General features: G+C 52.1%; 1 protein-coding gene across 1 annotated transcript; it reads left to right on the forward strand.

The window, feature by feature from the left end:
• The first annotated feature begins 935 nt into the window (after positions 1-935).
• On the forward strand, positions 936-17,801 carry PEX6 (peroxisomal biogenesis factor 6). Its single transcript, XM_017818760.1, has 18 exons — positions 936-1,358; positions 1,605-1,796; positions 1,873-2,033; positions 2,757-2,840; positions 3,885-3,987; positions 4,181-4,317; positions 4,409-4,520; positions 8,299-8,507; positions 9,093-9,285; positions 9,669-9,745; positions 9,852-9,984; positions 12,212-12,417; positions 12,511-12,572; positions 13,017-13,125; positions 14,427-14,543; positions 15,157-15,234; positions 16,708-16,847; positions 17,153-17,801. Exons 1-18 carry the CDS (start codon positions 936-938, stop codon positions 17,287-17,289), a joined length of 2,673 nt encoding a protein of 890 aa, XP_017674249.1. The 3' UTR covers positions 17,290-17,801.
• The last annotated feature ends 1,115 nt before the right edge of the window (positions 17,802-18,916 follow it).

An 18,916-nucleotide genomic window follows, 5' to 3' on the forward strand; every position in this document is an offset into this window, starting at 1 on the left:
AGATATTAAAGCTATTAGAGAGCACCCAAAGGAGGGCTACAAAGACTGTGAAGGTTCTAGAGGGGAAGCCATAAGAGGAAGGCTGAGGTCACTTGGTCTGTTCAGCCTGAAGATGAGGAGACTGAGGAGAAACCTCATTGCAATCTGCAGTTTCCTCACAAGGGAAAGCAGAGCGGCAGGCACCTATCTTTTCTCTGTGGTGACCAGTGACAGGACCCGAGGGAATGGTTGTGCATCTGTGTCAGGGGAGGTTTAGGTTGCATATTAGGAAAAGGTTTTCCACCCAGAGGGTGGTTGGGTGCTGAAACAGGCTTCACAGGAAGTGGTCCCAGTACTAAGCCTGAGAGAGTTCAAGGAGTGTTTGGACAATGCTCTCGGGCATTCTCTGTAATTACTGGGGTTGTCCTGGCACGGGCAGAAACAGGACTTTGATGATCTTGATGTGTCACTTCCAACTCAGGATATTCTACAATTCTATGATATCCAAGGTTAGTTCAGCACTAGCACCAATACAAGTGCATTCTTCTAAGCCAAAGGCACGTATTCAGCCCACAACGTCTCACGAGGCTCGCACTGGCGAGGGCACCCTGCTCTGCCCTGAGTGCCAATTCCCTCCAACTCCACACTGCTGTGAGACTCGCGGGAGCGGCGGAGCAGCAAAAGCCTCGCCCGCCTTTTTGGCCCCATTCCGCCTTTCTCCCACCTCCCGCAGCCTGTGGCTGCAGACCTGCTGGAGCCTGGGGAGGACGGGGCCAGCGTCACGGAGTGTCGCTGCCACGGACACGGCTCGGAGAAGGTGTAGGAGCGAAGCCGCTCGGGCGCGCTGCACACCTCACCCTCCAGAGCCGCTCTGCGCCGCCGCTCTGTGGCCTCAGCGGGGCGGGCGGCCGCCGGGCTCCGCCCCGGCCCGCCCCCGGCTCCGTGCCCGCGGCGCGATGGCGGTGGCGGTGCTGCGGCCGCTGGACGCGCCGCCGGCCGAGCTGGCTCCGGCCACGGCGCTGCTGCTGGCGCCGCCGGCGCTGTGCGCGGCGCTGCGCGGGCGGGGCGGCTCTCTGGTGCTGGCGGTGCGGCCGGCGGGGCGCGGCGGGGCGCAGCCCGTGCTGCTGAGCGCCGTGGCGCTGGAGGCGGGCGGGCGGCGCGGCGCGGAGCTGTGGCTGCGCGGGGCGCTGCTGCGGCGGCTGGGGCTGGCGGCGGGCCGGAGGGTGGCCGTGTGGCCCGTGCGGCGCCCTCCGGCGCTCACCTGGGTGCTGCTGGGGGCGGCGGGGCGGGCGGGGCGGCCGGCGGGCGGCGCGGTGCTGGCGCGGCGGGGCGAGGCGCTGCCGGGGCCGGGCCCGGGGCCGGGCCCGCTGGTGCTGGAGGCGCGCCCGGCGCTCCAGGGGTTGCTGGGCAGCGGGACGCGCACCGCCCTCGCGCCCCCGCCGCCGCCCGCCCCGCCGGGCCCCGCCCGCGGCCGCGCCCCCGCCGCGCCGCCCCTCGTCTCCCGCTTCGCCGCCACCGCCGCCGCCGGCCCGCGGCTGCGGGCGGTGCCCGGCGGGGCGGGCGGTGGCGGCGGGGCCGAGGTGTGGGTGAGCCGGCGCGGGCTGCTGGCGCTGGGGCTGTTCCAGGGCGAGTGGGTGCGGGTGGGCGCCGAGGGGGCGGCCCGCGAGCACCTGGCGGCGCTGCTGGCCCGGCCGCCGCCCTGGGAGTACCCGCGGGCCGCCCGCCGCTGCCCGGCCGACGGCGCCGCCCTGCTGGACCCCGTCCTGGCCTTCAACCTGGGCTGTGACCCCGCTGCTGCCGCCCACCTTCGCCTGCAGGTGAGCCGGGGCCGGGCACCCCGGGGAGCGGGCCGGCGGCAGCGGGGGCTCACGCTTCGGCCCGTCCCCTCTGCAGAGGTACGAAAGGACCGGCGCGGCGGATGGGAAGGGCAGCCGCTCTGTGCTTTCCGTGCCTCCTTTCGCCAAAGAGCTACACCTTGAGATCATCTGCTCGCCGGCCTACTGCGCCCAGGGAGGCTACAGCCGCGTGCTCTACAGGCACTTCGAAACGCCCCGGTGAGCTCTGTGGGGTGGACACGTGTGTCTGCTCGTGGGGCATACTCATGAGATACACTCTTGCTGTGTGTTTGTGGCACCCAGATCTGACACACACTGATGATGTGCATCATCAGCATCCTCAGTGCAGGTGCTGTGTAGTTTTAGGATATCACCTTGAACTATCTTCTAATGAGTGTGTTCCACTTGCATGCAACACCTCTTGTCCTGTCCTTCGGAAGTCATCTTCAAGTATCCTCGTGATCTGCCATCCAGTGACAAGGGCTTGCAAGTGCTGCCCACAAACCTCCATTCTGGGCCATGTTTGTAATCTCGGTTCTCAGCTTTGAATGGAGTAGTCAGGAAGTTGGATATGTTGCCATCTTCTCTCCTGACACCTGCACACAAGTATCATTTGTTTGGCTGTCAAGGCTATCTGTTGGAATTATACCCAGCTGTTCCATGGATAAGGAGGATGTTTTGTCTGGATGAGACACTCTAAGGATGTTCATCTTCTATACCATTCCCAGAAGGCTCCCCTTAGTAGTCTGGGTGTGCCTGCTCTCATCCAGTGTATGCCAAATCTTTCAGTGGCTATTGATAGATTTATTTACAGGCAAGGAGTGAGTAGGTATGAATTGGTACATTCTTTTCTGTAGAAAGACGTGTGATACAGGGCAGGGAAGACACACTACCAGAAGGATTTACTCTCTTTCACCAGTGAAACTCTGTGGTTTTTTGTAGGCTGGCCCAGGAAGGAGACATCCTGTGTGTTCCAACATTTGGAAATACTGAATTTATAGAAGCAAATGCAGACAAGTTCCTAAGGTAGGTGTCAACAAACTGTGGCTCTACTACATGATACCAGAAGAGCAAAGATACTTTTCCACTATTGACTCTCTTGAGACAGTTTATTCCATTCTGATCTGTCCCTGGAGTTGAGTGTTTATCTGTCTCTTAATTTACAGGGAAGAGGGAAGTGTTTTCGTTGGATTATGGAGGGCTGTAGCTAAGAGTGTTAGCTCACTCGTGAAGGGAAGAAAGGAGAAAAAGAGGTACAGAAACTGATGGGGATAAAGAGTGAAGAGGAAGGGGTGGCCTGAGGACAGTCAGTGCCACATAAAAGAAAGCTAAGTGGAAGCCGGGCAAACATCAAAATGTGAATATAAGCCCTTGGAGTTCACGTTAGAATAACTTTCTGTTTGCCACCAGTTCTGCCTTTCTTGGTTTTGCTCATATGGCTTTGAAATGCTTCTGTGCTAAATGGGAGAAGGTCACCTTTGCATCAGAGTAGAGGTGCTCGAAGTGACATTTGGCCGATGTTAATGTAAATGCTTCAACTGTGTCCCTGAGGGAACTAGCACAGTTAACTGAGGCGTGCAGTGCAAGGAATTGCCTTGGACCATTCATGCAGGATGCACCAGAGTCATGTTACAATACTACTCGGTTCCAGTCCAGGGCAGGATGCTTGTAAGGCTCTCATGGTATTTGGGTGAGTCCTAGACTGTGGCCTGCAGAGAAGACTTTCATAAGCTGTAAGATTTTATACGCTGCAGATGAATCTGTGGAGTTGTGATGAAGAAAGTGATGGCAGAAAAGAGAATGTCTTGAGCTCTTAGGTAGATGCAATAAGGTTAGTACAGCTGTACTTGTGCACTGAAGCCACCAGCAGAAGATGTATTTGTTGACAGTACTGTTGGTCTGTCTGGCCAGATCCCAGCAGGATCCATAAGGTATCCTTGTGGGTTCTGTGAGAAGGGCAGAGTATCTCTGCTTACCTGTTCTTTTCAGCTGTCTTCTTCTTGACAACTGTACCGTTCTTGCCTTCAAGATCTTCACTCAGCAATTTAGACTGCTTGTTTTTTCCCTTAGGTGGCCAGAGCTTTATTTCAAAGTGAAGAAGATTTTAGGCATGGTGGAAGGCGAGCACTCTGAGGGTTACCTGGTGGACACCCAGAACACTTCTCTTTATCTGGTAAGATGTCAGCAGAGAGCAGGGAGGGTGTACAGGAAATAAGGAGGCTGAGACTGCACTATGGATGATGAATGTACCTGGGGAGGCTTATGTCTCCTGCCATTGAAAAATGGCATTTCAGGACAGACTTTGTCGCTTGGTACCTGTCTTTACTTGGGTGATGTTCCACAGAGCTATTTTTCCTTTCTCACAGGTGGGTTCAACAAACAACACTGTCCCATCTGCCCCAGCCTATAGCAGCCATGAGTTTTGGAGCAGTTTGTCTCCTGCTGGACTTTCTGATGTTGTGAAGCAGCTCTGTGATGCTCTTCGTCCTCACCTAAACAGTCGGTTAGTTAGAATTCCTTCTAATGAGCCCTGGAAGAGGTGGGACTGTGGTCAGTTTTCCCTGGTCACTGGAAAAACTCCCTGTCTGTTACAGGGTAAGTGCTCTAAGCAGCAGCACCAGCGTTCTCCTCTCGGGGCCAAGCGGCAGCGGGAAACTGATGGCTGTCAGAGCTGCGTGTAGCTGCCTCAACCTCCACATCTTCAAGGTAATTCCTCCTGTCGCCAGTTGATGGGTGGATTTACAACATACAAAGAGTTATGGAAATGTTCTTTAAGTCAGGCATACCAACACCCTTGCTGCAGCCATGACACGAGCCTACCCAGGAGTTGCTTTCATGCGTACACACAGACAAAAGGAGTCTGAGTATGCTGAGCTTCGCAGCTCGAGCATAAGCACAAAGAGATGTTTCCTCTGGAGTGTACCCTGCAGTGCTCCAGAATCAGTAATTTAGAGATTTTTTTTGTCCAGGGCATGCATTTGTACCTTTCTTCACTGACTGTTGCTATTGTTGCTGTCAGGCTGATGTACTTTACAAGTACTGCCATACGCAGTTGTGTTTCAGCAGACTGATATCCTGTCGTTTGACAGGGTGTTGAGCTGAAACTGTACCCTAGTGGGTGGCAGGAACTAAAATATACTGAGATTGGAGAATTGGAATTGAATTGGAGATGTGATGAGAGCAGGAATTGCACTGGCATTGGGTGTTTGTTTTCAATTGTCCCTGCATAGGTTGGGCAAAATGCATGTTGGAAAGTGAGGCACAGATGATGCTGAGATCTTTTTTATCTGGGTAGGAAGGCTAGAAAAGAAAAGCAGCCATTGGTAAAAGCAGCCCTTGGTTTTGTGTCAGCATGTGTGCCAGACCTGGTTCAAAATCTCTCAGCCTGTACATGAGCTGCCCTGTAACTGTGTTCACACTGACCACCCTCCCCCCACCCCTGCCAAGAGCAAAAAAGACCCCAAATTTTCCATAGCAGTACTTGGCTTCTGAAGGGGGAATGACATCAAAATGAGGTTTCTTTAGAAAGAAAGAATCAGACAAGATAAGGAAATGTTGCATCTGCTGTGGAGGTACATGAGGGACACTGTGCCACAACACGAGGCCACTGCACAGATTGTATTGAGATGGCCATGAAAAAAATGCTCTTTGGGAAATGGAGGAGTGGAGAGATCTGAGTGCTGTTAAAGGTTGGGAGCAGGATGGGAGTATTTGGTGAGTCTTCACAATCAGAAGCAGAGCTCTGCAGGCATCTGCACTGAGAGGTCAGAAGTGGCTTGGGAAAGGGGGTGAACAGTGATGTGATGGTTTGTTGATAACTAAGTTATTAACAAGTTATTAAAGATAAGAGAAAAGGAAGATAGACTGTCCTTGTACTAGAGGAGAACTTTAATGAGACAAAGTGACTGAGCAGTGAAGTGGCAGGTAAAATTCCCTGTAATTGGTTTTATATAGAAAATTATATATTTCAAGCTGACTGTCAATATCAAGAATTTGGGTTTATGTCAATGGCTTAATGAAAACTTGTGCTCTCCTCTCCATATATGTCAAAAATCAGATCACATTTTAGGAAACAAACTTGAGAGTAGGTACTGTTGCTGTGCAGATCCATGTCTTGCCACAGCTTGAGTATCATGCACAGTTCTGATGTCCCCATTCACAAAAGCATAAAACTGAACTGGAAAAATTCAGAGAAAGACACTGTGGAAGATCAGGGGTCTACACCAGTTTCTGTGTGGTGAAAAGCTGAATAAGCCCTTCAGCTTGAAAAATAAAGAATTTAGGGAGAGTTTGATAGAGGCTTCTACAAGATCTTTTTGAAAGAGGTTTTTTACAAGATCTTGAGCAGTCAGCAGAGAGTGGAAAGTTTTCACTTTTCTCTGTGCTAGCATGAGGCCTGGGGCTGTCAGATGAAGTTAATGGGTACAGGCAAGCTAAAGGAGATAGTTCTTTGTGTAGGTAAGAGTAATTGGAGGAGAAGTCTACTGTTACAAAACCACATCTGGCTGGGAAAATCCCTTTTGGAGGGAATGGTAGGTGCCTGGAAGACTACTTAGGGGAGAGGATTATATGTGATCTTACTCCTAAGCAGCCCCATGTGGTGATGCTTGGAGACAAAACAGTGGGCTAAATGGACTCTTGGTCTGAACCAGTACAGCCCTTCCCATGTTCTTACAGCTGTGGCTGTACTGGGTAAGCTCCATGGCCAAAATGAAGTCTAGCACCTGTCTCTGTCCAGCACTGGAAGTTCTGGGAACCAAGACGTGTTAAAAATGGTATTTTCCTTCTGCACGCCTCTTTTGTTCACTCTGACAGTCTGGGAATATCTCACAAATGCTTTAATTTCCTTGAATCTGTTGAGTTATGTTTGCAAAAGTAAGAGGATTGGAAGTCACATGGTGACTTTTCTAGGAGAGTTTCTGAAATGATGTGGAAGAGGAGGAAAGATGAAAAGAATAGAGCTGGAAGGTTGCTTTTTTTTGTGGAAGGAAATTATAGGCTTGCTCCTTTTTTTGGTGGCTATTTTTAGAGTAAACTCATAGAAAACAAGCTAAGCACTTTGAATTTTTGGGTTTTCTTCTTCTATTTAGAAGTTAGATCCTGTTAAGTTGACATTACTCTTTTCCTGTTCTTTTCTATCCAAGTAAAGCTGTAACAGTTGGTCAGTGGAGGAGGTGGATACAGCCTTGGCCTGCTGCTGTGCAGCTCATCTGGACATGATCCTGAGCTCTGACTTTTCTGCAGATGTGCCATAGCTCTTGGGATCCAGTACAAGATTGCAGAGATTTCATAGTACCTTCAGATCCATGTGTAGGATGTGTTTGGGAGCACTCTGTCACTGCCCTGTCCTGTCAGATGGCCTCAGGTTCTAGTGGGATGTGTGTGCAAGGCAACAACTCTGGTTTTGGCCTTGTGTGCTGCTTTTAAAGACTAACACACTTACTATTGAAGCTAGAGGTATTTGCTGTCCATTTTATTCTCCTATCTCAGCTTTTAAATTCTCCCCTCCCTTTCTCACTGAGTGCAATGCTTATGATACCATTCTGCCTGCTCTTCCCTTTCTCTGACTGTTCAGTCTGCTGTCCTACCAGGACACAGTAATTCTTCCCCACTCTAATCTCTACCACTTCTTGATCAACAGTTTTTTGTCCTTTCTCTCTGCCTTTCTGTACTTGCATAGAGATACTGCTGCCATATGGCCTGCCACGACCCTAACTCCTGTTTTTTTTCTATAGTATGTGGAGCACAGGAGTTCCTCTGCTCTATGTCCCTGTCTTTACCCTTTATGTCTGCTCTTGAGCTGTTCTCCCTGCTCCAAGCATCCTTTTTGGGGATGTGGCTCAGGGAATCCCAGAGATGGTTTGGCTGTCCCTGCACAACCTTGCAGCACCAGGAGGCAGCAGTGCCTGTTTCCAGCAGTGTTCAGGCTGCTGTTCAAGGCTCACCAGTCACCTCTTCGCTTGCATGACTTCATCAAGTGTTTGCTTTGTAAACAGTGTCTGGGCTTCTAGCCACCTATAACTTCCCCCCGACACATACCCTCACCTTCTACCTTCCTCTTGCACTTTGAGCCTGTGCATCACGTGTTAAACAGTTTCCTGAGTCTCTTTCTCTACTCTTTGCACTGTTCCTCCAAGACACCTGTCTTCCACAGCTCTCCCATCCCTTCCAGCTAAGGTTGCTGAGCCGTGACATCCACCATATTGATTTCTCTGGTCCCTTTGCCTCACCTTTTTCTGATAAGACCCTCCTGTCCACCCCACCTCTTGCAGAAAAGCAAGAAACAGCCATTTATCCATGCCAGAGAGTCCTGAATGTGTCTATTTTCAATATGACCTGAATGTCCCTCTGGGAAATATCCACTTAGATCTCCTTTGACTGTGAATTGCCCATGGAAGGCTTTGTGGCAGTGAACATTATCCTTGGTCCTCCAGCTGTCCATGTTGCAACTTCTGCAGGCTGTGTTGTGTGGTCTGTCTCACAGGTCGATTGCGTTAGTTTGTGCAGTGATACCAGTGCAGCCACAGAAGAGAAAGTACAGATGGCCTTCACCCAGGCCCAGCAGTACCATCCGTGTGTGCTCCTGCTGAAAGACATCGAGGTGCTTGGCAGAGACCGAGATGGGCTGAGAGAGGATGCCAGGGTCATTGCTACTCTGAGGCAGCTGCTCCTGGACAGAGACCCAGCACTGAGGTATGGACCCTGCATGTTTGCTGTGGGCATCTGAGGTAGTTGTTTGCTTCTGCCATTCCTAGGGCAGCAGTCACTGTTACCTCAAGGTAACTGATTGCTAACGTATCCTGTTTTATTTTTATTCTAGTGGAGTCTTTCCCAGACTCGTTTTGTTTACTTCAGAAGTCCCTTGTTTTTCCAGCTTAATGGCAGAGGCAGTCAGGAAGCTTTGTTGTCTGAAGCTGGTTCCTGAGTTGTTCAGATGAGCAAACCATGCGTGTTTGCTGTGAGACATGCCAAGGGTATCAGGGACCCCAGAAGGGAGCTGGAGCAGGAGAATCTTGAGGCTGATGACAAGTAGCAGGGTGGCAGACATCAAGTGAAGAAATAAGATATCACTTGAAGGGCCTTGACTTGGAGACAGAGCTCACAAAGCAGTTTGAGGGCAAGCTGGAGGAGAGTGGCTGCAAGACACTTCAGCCAGTGTGTGTGTATTTCTTGGAAAAAGGCCTAGCCATTGGACAGTGAGTTGGCATACATGATGGCAGTGTAACAGGGAAGCTTCCACAGAGCTGAGACCATACACTGTCCCCCTTTTCTCAACAGCCATCCTGTCCTGGTGATTGGCACAACCTGCAAGCTCCAGGATGTTCCTACAGACTTGCAGAGTGCTTTCCTTCACGAGGTGAAAATTGAAGCCCCTTCAGAAGAGCAGAGGAGGTTGATGCTGAGCATGCTGACTGCTAGTCTGTCTCTGGGCAAAGAAGTGAGCCTATCCAAGCTGGCCCGTAGGACTGCCGTGAGTGAAACCACAGCAGCATGTGGAGATGGGCAGGCTGGGAGTGCTGGGCCCATCTCCCACACCTGGCCTTAGAGAAAGGGGCTAATTCCCACAGCCCAGTCAACTTTTTCAGTGGTTAATCCTGGTCCTCAGACATCAGCTTTAAGTGCAGATTTCTAGAGCCTAAGGACTCCACACCATTTGCAGAGGTGCTGTCTGATGTTCAGCTCGGCTACAAGACAGAGCTAATAGAAAAAAAAAGAAGCTAGAGCCTTTAACCAGGGCACAGAGGTTCAAAGAGCATCTCTGCAAAGAATTTTTCCCCATACACCTTTTATGGCCTAGATGGAGCTGTGGTTCAGCAGTGGCTGAACTGATGGTCTTTGTTTCTGCATTCACAGGGCTTTGTGCTGGGAGATTTCTGTGCCTTGTTGTCCCACAGCAGCCGAGCTGCTTGTACCCGCATCCAAGCCTTGAGGTAGCACAGACAAGAGGGCAGGAGGTGGGGGAGGGCAGGGGCTGCAACCAGCCCAATAATGCCAGGAGTGGGGCAGAGCCTGAGTCCTTCCCTTTTCTTTCCCCAGTTTTCCAGGCGGACTGAGTGAAGAAGTGGAGAGAGATTTTTGCGCTGCTGGGTTCCCAGTGCTTGAGGAGGATTTTAGTGTTGCGCTGGACCAGCTGCATGACACCCATTCACAGGCAGTGGGAGCCCCGAAGGTAGGATGCTGGGGCACAGGAAGTGGGTTGGTTCTGCAGAAGCTGTTGGCTCAAGGTGGCTGTGCCCTGGCATGTTGCTTCCTGCTGTGTCTTTCCATGTATTCCCCCAGCTTTGAATGGGAAACAGTCCCCTCTGGGCTTTCCCCCACTAGTGCTTTTGGCTCTTGGGTTTGAATTTGGCAGGGAAGGCCTTGCCATACTAATTGCAGACCACTCAGTTGGCTGGTGCCGTAGGGGTTCTAGCTGTGCAGCTCAGCCTTGCAAGAGGCAAAGGCAGCTGCAGGCTGGCTGCCTCGCTGAGGTCTCCCCAGCCACCTGGCCTCTGGGAACTGAGAAGCTGTGGCACAGGCTGGTGAGGGAATTTTTCCGCATGTGAAAAGCCATCCCTGGCCTTGGATGTTGCTTGGACTGATATGGGCTTTTCTGACAGCCAAGCAGTTTGAAGAGTTTGGAAGTTCTTCAGGTAAAGCAAAATGGAGAATCTGAGAAAACCAGCAAAGTCAGCTTCTCAGGAGGGGTGTGATCCACTTCTGGCTGCTTGGCACCCAGGGAAACAGCATTTGGGGTGACAGTTTTTGCTGGGTAATGTGGTATTAAGACCAAGAAAAGTGATCAGAACCTCTTTTCCACACCCATGAGTGAAAACAACTGAGCTCTGCACAGGACAGGAAACCTTGGCCTTGGAGCAGTTATTGTGACATCTTCCCCAGCTGCCCACTTGCAGTCTGCCCTAACAAGAAAACACCTTGCTGATGTCATCGTCCAGGAGCTACTCCAGCACTTAATTAATGCATAAATTTACTAGAAACTGAAGTGAGCTCTGATTTGAGGTGTTTGCCAAGTTCGCTGTGAGACAAATAACCATAATTCACACAGCAGTGAGCTGTGTGAATGGGAGCTAATTTTGTTTGTATTTTACATTCCTTTATCGATTTCTTAATAATTGGTTGCAGTTCAGAAAGCCCATTATCAGACCTGGATACTCTCAACATACATTGCCTTCAGTTCCCTGCTTGCATTTCCTGGTTATTCACATATTTGTTTGCAGTTAAAGCTCGAGCCTTCTAGAGAACACTAATTCCAAACCTCCAGTTGCTAGCAGTGTCTGCAACATGTCCTAGACTTACAGCATGCTCCCTTGAAAACAACCTTGATGCAGTTTTCCAGCTCCTGTGCTGATGTCTGTAGAGCTCTTTCTAGTGAGGCAGTATAAGAAAGAATGCAGAGGAGAGGGCAGCTCTTCCATTCATTGGCACTGCAGAAGTAGTGCCTGTGACCTTTTGCTTTAAAAGGTTTCTTTTCTGGAAATCTTTGTTCTGAGGGGGAAAGAATTTTGCCCTAGCCTATTTTTAAACTCCCCATTTGTGCTGGCAGCTGTTCCCCACCCAGCCAGCAGCTGGCAGGAGGTGTTCTGGGGCTTTGCTTTCTCTGCATGTTCCCAGGAGAGCTGCTCTGCCTCTCAGGAGGATGTGTCATGCAGACTGTGGCATTCCAGCTATTTCTAAAGCTGTGAGAAGAGCAGCAGTATCCTCCAGGATTGTTTTGCTCAGCACAAAATAACCAAAGTGGCATGGCTTACCCGTCTCAGGTTTGCTGTCTTTCTTCTATTTGCCATGACCCTTGTGTGTCTGCAGCTGACCCTATCCCTATCTATTTCTTGTCAGCATACATGGACTTTGCTCTTGCATCTCCCCTTTCCAAAGCAGCGAGTGTTCCGTACACTGTCCTACAGGATGCCTGTCTCTCACACCCTCATTTACATCACAGAAGTCCTGGCAGCCCAGATTCTGCTACTCTGGAAGGTGTGAAGCCCTTGCACAGTCTCATTGCCTTGGTGGGCAAGATGCCCTGAACACAAGTAGCTCATAATTGCTAGGTCCAGGTTTCCTTTTTTTTTTTAATTTTTTGTTCTTTCTTAATTTTTACCTTCCCTCATGCATCCTAAGGGCTGTCTGCAGCAGGACTGTCCCCCACAAAGCTGCCGGCAACCCTGCTGGATACTTTCCCTAGGGTATTTTTGCTGACAGATGATATGAGGTGTGATGGAGGATTGGAGATGAGGTGCATGCTGTGAGTGCAGCATGGCTGGGCACGCGTGCAGTTTGTTTTCCCTATTGCAAAGCTCGGAAGTGGAGAAATGTGGATACTGGATACTTGAGCAAGAGCTGCCCAGGCATGCTCGGGGCTCAGGAAGAGGTGCTGACAAGGATTCTCCCTCTCTTGGCAGATCCCCTTGGTGTCCTGGCAGGATGTTGGTGGGCTACAAGAGGTGAAGAAGGAGATACTGGACACTATCCAGTTGCCTCTGGAGCACCCAGAGCTGCTGTCGCTGGGTCTGTGCCGCTCTGGTCTGCTGCTGTATGGGCCTCCAGGGACAGGGAAGACCTTGCTGGCAAAAGCTGTGGCAACAACATGCACCATGACGTTCCTTAGGTGAAGAGCGAGGGGGGTCACACAATAGGACTGACTTTTCCTGGCAGGGGATGGGCATCCTCTAACTGGCTCCCTCTTCTCTCTGCCCCACAGCGTGAAAGGGCCAGAGCTCATCAACATGTATGTCGGGCAAAGCGAAGAGAATGTGCGCAATGGTAAGGATATACATTCTGCTTCTGCATATGGGAAGACTGGGCTCTTCTGTAGTGCTGAAGGGAAGGACGTAGTGCTTAAACCCCTCTTCTCAACTCCCACCCACAGCTCTCAGCCAGGGCATGTACCCAACTGTCTCCTACACCCAGTCCATTCCCTGCCTTGCTGCTGTTTGCCCTCCTGCTCTCTGCTCCTGTTGCTCTTGTCCCTGGTGTTCCCAACGGGACAGAAGCCTCTCAGAGACACAGCTGAGCCTAGGGGCCCATCCTTCTGGGTGCTGCCTGTCCCTGCTCTACTGAGCCACTCAGGCAGAAGCAGTTGTTGGTGGTGATAGAGTGGGCATCAGGTTTCCATCCATAACTCTTCCCTGCTGGGAGAGTAGCAGGTCCTGTTGTTTTTGACTGCTCCTCCAGGTCTTTTTCACCTTTTGTGCTGTCTCCTTCCAGTGTTTGCCAGAGCCAGGGCAGCTGCTCCCTGCATTATCTTCTTTGATGAACTGGATTCCCTGGCCCCCAGTCGTGGGCGAAGCGGAGATTCAGGGGGTGTCATGGATAGGTAAGTGAGCATCACGTGTCCTTGGGAGAGCAGCATACCTGCCTCAGCTGTGGGGCAGAGTCCATCCCACTTCTCTTTCTCTACTTTTTCCCCTCCCAGCTCCCTTAAGGGAACATGGCCTGTTTCCTCTCTCTGAACATTAGTACTGCTGTTTGCATTGCTTTAGGTTCCCAATTGCCCAATCTTGTTGTGCAAACATTTGGTTAAGACAGTCTCCTCCATCTGCTTTTGTGGCTGCCAGGTGCTCCCTTTGGTCTCTCCACGGTCATCCTTCACACCCCTGCTGTGCTCTCCTCCTATTAACTCCTGTTTCAGTGCACTGGGAAACCTTTCAGCTGCTTCTGGTAGAAGCAAAGTATATACAGCTTAGAGATATACCCAGAAATAGGGTTATTTCCCCTAAGCCTCTTCTGGTGAGCTGGTAGTCCCCATCCAGTCTTTCTCTTTGTCCATGAGGGGTTCTGCAGAATTTTCCAGTGACATCATGTGCTCCTGGCATCCAGCTTCACACACACATAAGACCAGCTCTGGAATGGACTGGGTGTGGTGCTCATTGATCCCAGAACCTGGTGGAGATATCCCTGTGCCAGGAGGCCTGTGTAGCACTGGAATACCATGTTTGACAGACCAGTTTAAGCCCCGTGGCTGCAGAACTAGATCTACAACATGTGCTGTTCACTGACCTGAGGATTGGAGGTGTTCAAAGCCAGGTTGGATGGGGCCCTGAGCAACCTGGTTTAGTGCAAGGTGTCCCTGCCTGTGGTGGGGGGATTGGAACTAGTTGATCTTTAGGGTCCCTTCCAACCCAAAGCATTCAGTGATTCAGTGACTGTTTGGCAGCATGGCTGGCCTGCCAGCATGTCCCTGGCATGGACTGCTGGGCAGCTGGACTTGCTGGGCAGTACCACATTGCAAGGACAGCTAGAACTGGCCAGCACATATGAGTGGGAAACTTCAGCCACAACCATACAAGCCTGTCTGTGTTTGGTCTGTGTTGCCAATGTTAGATAGCAAGTATAAGCTCCTGTGGCCATACTGAAAGGGTTCAGAGCTGAGCACAGACCTGAAGGACTGTCTGGGTATCAGGGATTTGGACTCACTATGCAATGAACCCACATGCTTGCTGTCAGAGAATTCTGGATAGCTTTGTCAGGGCTCTTTAGGGAGGAGAAACAGAAGCTGAAGTCCAAGAAATGGACCTGCCAGTGGAGTCGCTTCTTCTTCTTTGCCTTGTTGGCTGAGGAAGACAGTGGGTGACTTGCCAAGGCCTAGTTGTGAGCATCCTGTCTTGCTCCCTGCAGAGTTGTCTCACAGCTCCTGGCAGAGCTTGATGGCCTTCACTCCACCAGAGATGTGTTTGTCATTGGAGCCACGAACAGGCCTGACCTCCTGGACCCAGCTCTGCTCCGGCCAGGCAGGTATGTCACATCCTACCCACCCTCGCTCCAGGGTAGTTTCCCAGAGCTCTTCAGGCAGGGATGAGCTGGATGGACTGTGTCCCCACCATGCTCCTTCCCCAGAGATTGTTCCTAAAGGTCCCTGGCCCTGGCTTATGAGGGAGATAGGAAGCCAAGAGGAGGCCAGTGCCTGTGGCTGTAGCAGCAGCACAAGATACCACAGCCGTTCTCCCCACCACTCTGGCTTACTGCCCTAACAGCACAGCAGGGCAATAAGGGACCTGCTGTGGCACCAGACTGATGGAGAATTGGTCCCCTTGGCCTGTTCTGCAGAATTGCCCCCCAGGTGGTCTTCAAGCCTGTGTCTTGCCCATCTTGGGGCAGAACTGTGTATCAGCTGTTGTTGGACCCTACGTGGTTCCTGTCAGCCCATTTCTCCAGCCTGCCCCTGTCCTTCTGGAGAGCAGCCCTGCTCTCCAGCACATTGACTGCTTCTCCCCAGGCTTTGTATCATCCATGAACTTGGCAGCAAAAGGAGCTGTCTCGGGGCCACCCTTCAGTTCCTGGTGCATTGGGCTGAACACAAGGCAGGTTTGCCTTGGCCTGTTCTTGATTGTCCTCTCTTGTCTGACAGGTTTGACAAGCTGGTCTATGTGGGCATAAACGAAGACCGGGAGTCGCAGCTGCAGGTGCTGAGTGCCGTCACCAGGAAGTGAGTGACCCTGTGCTCTCCCAGCAGGCTTCCACAACCCTCCAATGGGTCACAGCCTTCCTAGGGTTGATGCTTAGTGTTCTCCAGCTTGGCTTCATGTCAGAGCTCTGGGCAGCGCTTGCGGTCACTGACCCACAGCCAGCAGGTAGGAGAAGAGAATAGAGCAACTTCCAGAAGCAGAATTAGGACTGGTTTTTCTACAAGGTGGGAGCAGCTCAGCCTGGCTGTCCAAGTGGAGTGGTTAGTAGAGTTTTCCAGCCACTGTCCCCATATGCTCTTCTTGAGGAGTTCAGCCAAATCTGAACAGTGCCATGAGACTGCAGTGCAGCTGGATGGCAGGAAGCTCCCGTTTGCATCCTGCAAGAATTCCCCTGCTGTTTTGCAGATCCAAGGGTGAAGGCAGCTCCATTCATCACACTGCCTCTCTTCCTGTGATGCTCAGGGGTGTTCAGCATGTGCTCCATGTGTCTTTCCAATCTCTGATTGTGTGGGATCTTGTTGAGAAGCAGGGTTTGGCTGCTTCCTCAGCTGCTCTGAGCTCTTGAGAGCATTTCTTAAGGGAGAAGAGGCAAGCCCTGGATTCAAGTGCAGAGGTACCACCCACCACAGCTTGGTGAGTGGCTGTGACTCTGCCTCTGCAGGGACTCTGTCATGGATAGCTGTGATTGCTGCTGCCTGTGACAATAAGTTAGTAGGAGAGGCAAGGGTGTGGGCTGGTGGTGAGCAGCTTGTCACACCATGTGTCTTGGCAACTGTGCCCACTGTCAGTGTGCTGGTCATGCTGAAGGAGGCTCGCTGTCTGCAGCATGGCTCTGATGGGATGGTTTGGTGTTACAGTGGTTTGTACTGTCTGTAATTAAACATGTTCTTACGCAACCCTGGCTGTAGGCTGTTCCCAGGCATGCAGAGCACTTAATTTATCTAAATGAGAAGTCAAGCACCAAGTGCATAAACAGATGGTGTTCTAGAGAGTTCATCCTGCACCATGGCTCCAAGACTGCTCCATGCATCCTTTGTGCTTCCTAACAGGTACCCACAACCAGAGAGGCCCAGACAAATTTTGGGTGCCTCATTCTTGGAAGTGTTCAAGGCCAGGATGGATGGGGCTGGTAGCAACCTCATTTAGGGGAAGGTGTCTCTGCCCATGACGGGGGGTTGGAACCAGATGATCTTTAAGGTCCCTTCCAACCCAGACAGACCATGCTGTGCTGTGATGCTGTGATTCAAATTTGCCTTTGGTTCTGCAGAGAAGACCTTGCTGCAGGGAAATTTCTGAGAGGTGACTATGTTGAAAAAAACCAATAAACTTTGATTTTTTTTTTTAATACTTTTTTTTTTAAGCATGCAGATCACAGTCCAGAAGCAGCTAAACATGAGTACTCTGATTCTTCCTGCCCAGTCACACTGGCTGTCACAGCTTTCCTGGTCTGTTTTTTATGTGGCTTTTACACCTGCATTTTTCTCTCTTGGCAGGTTTAAACTGGATCCTTCTGTGAATCTCACCACCATCCTAGAAAAATGCCCAGCTCAGCTGACAGGAGCCGACATCTACGCACTGTGCTCAGATGCCATGATGTGCGCTGTCAAACGCAAGGTGGAATGGATTGAGGAAGGTAGGAGCCCTGCCCTTACTTGTTCCACGTGTTGGAGCAGCCCAGCGCAGGGGCAGAGCGGAGAGTTACCACTGCTATGTGAGAAGGCCCTCGTCAGCTTTGGAACCACAATGCTGGGCTCTGGGTTATTGGCTGGCAGGCAGTTTCTACAGATGTGGTCATCACCTCCAGTGCTTGGCCTCAGGGGGAAGGAGTGAGACAGGTTTTCATTGCAGTCTCTGGTGGCTGGAGAGTGGGGCTGTTGGATCTTGCCAGCCACCCCTGCATTTGTCTCTCAGCCCTTTCCTGTTCTTTCTCTTATGCAGGGCTGGATACTGAGAGCTCTGCTCTGATCCTGACCATGGAAGACTTTCTGCAGGCTGCTGCGAGGTTGCAGCCATCAGTCTCTGAGCAGGAGCTGCTCAGGTACAGACTCATCCAGCAGAAGTTTGCAGCCTGCTAATGCTCAGCAAAGCTGGGACTGGAGGAGTGATGAGAACAGGCCCAAAAAGGCACCCACAGGCTCTTCTCTGATGCCTCCTGGGCCTCCTTCTTTCGAGCTTGGGTGGAAATAGTGGCTGTGCAGTTTCCTGAGCCAAAGCCTGATGGAAATGCTGCACTGCTCAGCCAGGAGGGTGGTGGGTGTGAGGACATCTGGTGCAGCACATGGTGGCTGCTGGGAGCATGGATGACTTCCTCCTGGGGAGGAAGCTGAATCCCATAGTTGTGGGCAATTGTAGGAGTGTCTCCATGGGTGACAGGGCATTGGTAGGGGAGCAAGACTCAAACTGCATCCAGTTTGTCAGCAAAGCGCAGGGCTGGAGGCAGCTGCTTGTTGGGGTGTCAGCCCCTCCCCAGTGAGGGGCGCTGGCTGGAGGGCAGCAGCACACTGCTGCTCCAGCTGGCCTGGACTTAATGTAGTCTCTGAATAAAATACAGGGGTTTTAGCACTAGGTATTCACTGCCTGGCCTCAAGTTGTTGCTTGCTCATGGTGGCTGTAGGCTTGGAAAGGTCCCTGCAAGCCCCTGGGTGGGCTGGGTGTTACACTGTCCTGCAGATAGAGTGGGGAGCACATCTGTGAGCTGGGCTGGGACCACTCTCGTTCCACTAGAATGGCTGGAGCTCATGGTAATGAGGAGAGCTTCAGGGAAGGGGGCTTGCTGTGCTGGGAGTTGAGCTCCATCTGCAGAGGGAGCCTAGTGCTTCCTGGAGGTGCTGGCTGACAGGACATGAGGCAAAGGGGGCAAGTGGCAGCAAAGAAATTCCCAGTGGATAAGAGGAAAAACTTGTCACAGAGCGAGGGAGGGCTTCAGCCTTGGAAATACTCAAACCTTGGCTGGAGCTGCCCTGTCTGCACTAACTTGTGTTGGCCCAGACCCCCTGCAAGTCCTGTCTCACCTCCCTCTGCAGCCTCACAGCAGCTGCTGGCAGCAGTGTGTATGCCCAGCTTCCCGGCCTTTACCAAGGGTTCCAAACAAATGGCACTTGAGCTGTGTGTGGCCACCAGCTGGCCAGCAGCTGCCACCGCCTGGTCCCTGCAGCTGCTGGTGCAGCCCCGGGGCAGCCTCACGCCCAGCCAGGGGCCCATGTGTGCCCCAGCCCAAGGGGTTGCTGGTGCCGGGCTTTGCCCCACTGCTGTCGGCACTGAGCCTGCTGGTAGCTGGATCCCTGGGCCAAGGGGTGTGGCTGTGAAGGCCTGCTCCCCACTGAGCTCCTCCACAAAGGACTGGCTCCCTAGCAGCTTGTGGCATTCCACGTGTGAAGCTGCATGCCTGGAGCCCTGTTGCTCCAGCTCTGGCAGTTTAGCGTGTTTGGGCAGAGCTGTCCCTGACCGCACTGCACTGTGCTACTGGATCTGAGCACCACATCTTCCCCAGGGTGCAAAGGAGGGAGCTGCAGCCACAGCAAAAGCACTGGTGGAGGCTCCAATGTGGGAGACCCAGTGGCGGGGGGGGTGGTTACCCCCAGGATGGGGCTGAGGGGTGTCAAGCAAAGAAGTCAGCAACTGGTTGAGAGGTGCAGGGGAGAAAACAGGTTGCAGCACACTCCTGTGAGCAGTTCTGCAGTGGGCTCAGCAGGGATGTGTAAC

Source organism: Lepidothrix coronata, unplaced genomic scaffold, assembly GCF_001604755.1.
Source record: "Lepidothrix coronata isolate B3197 unplaced genomic scaffold, Lepidothrix_coronata-1.0 Scaffold71, whole genome shotgun sequence".
Classification (NCBI taxonomy): Eukaryota; Metazoa; Chordata; class Aves; order Passeriformes; family Pipridae; genus Lepidothrix; species Lepidothrix coronata.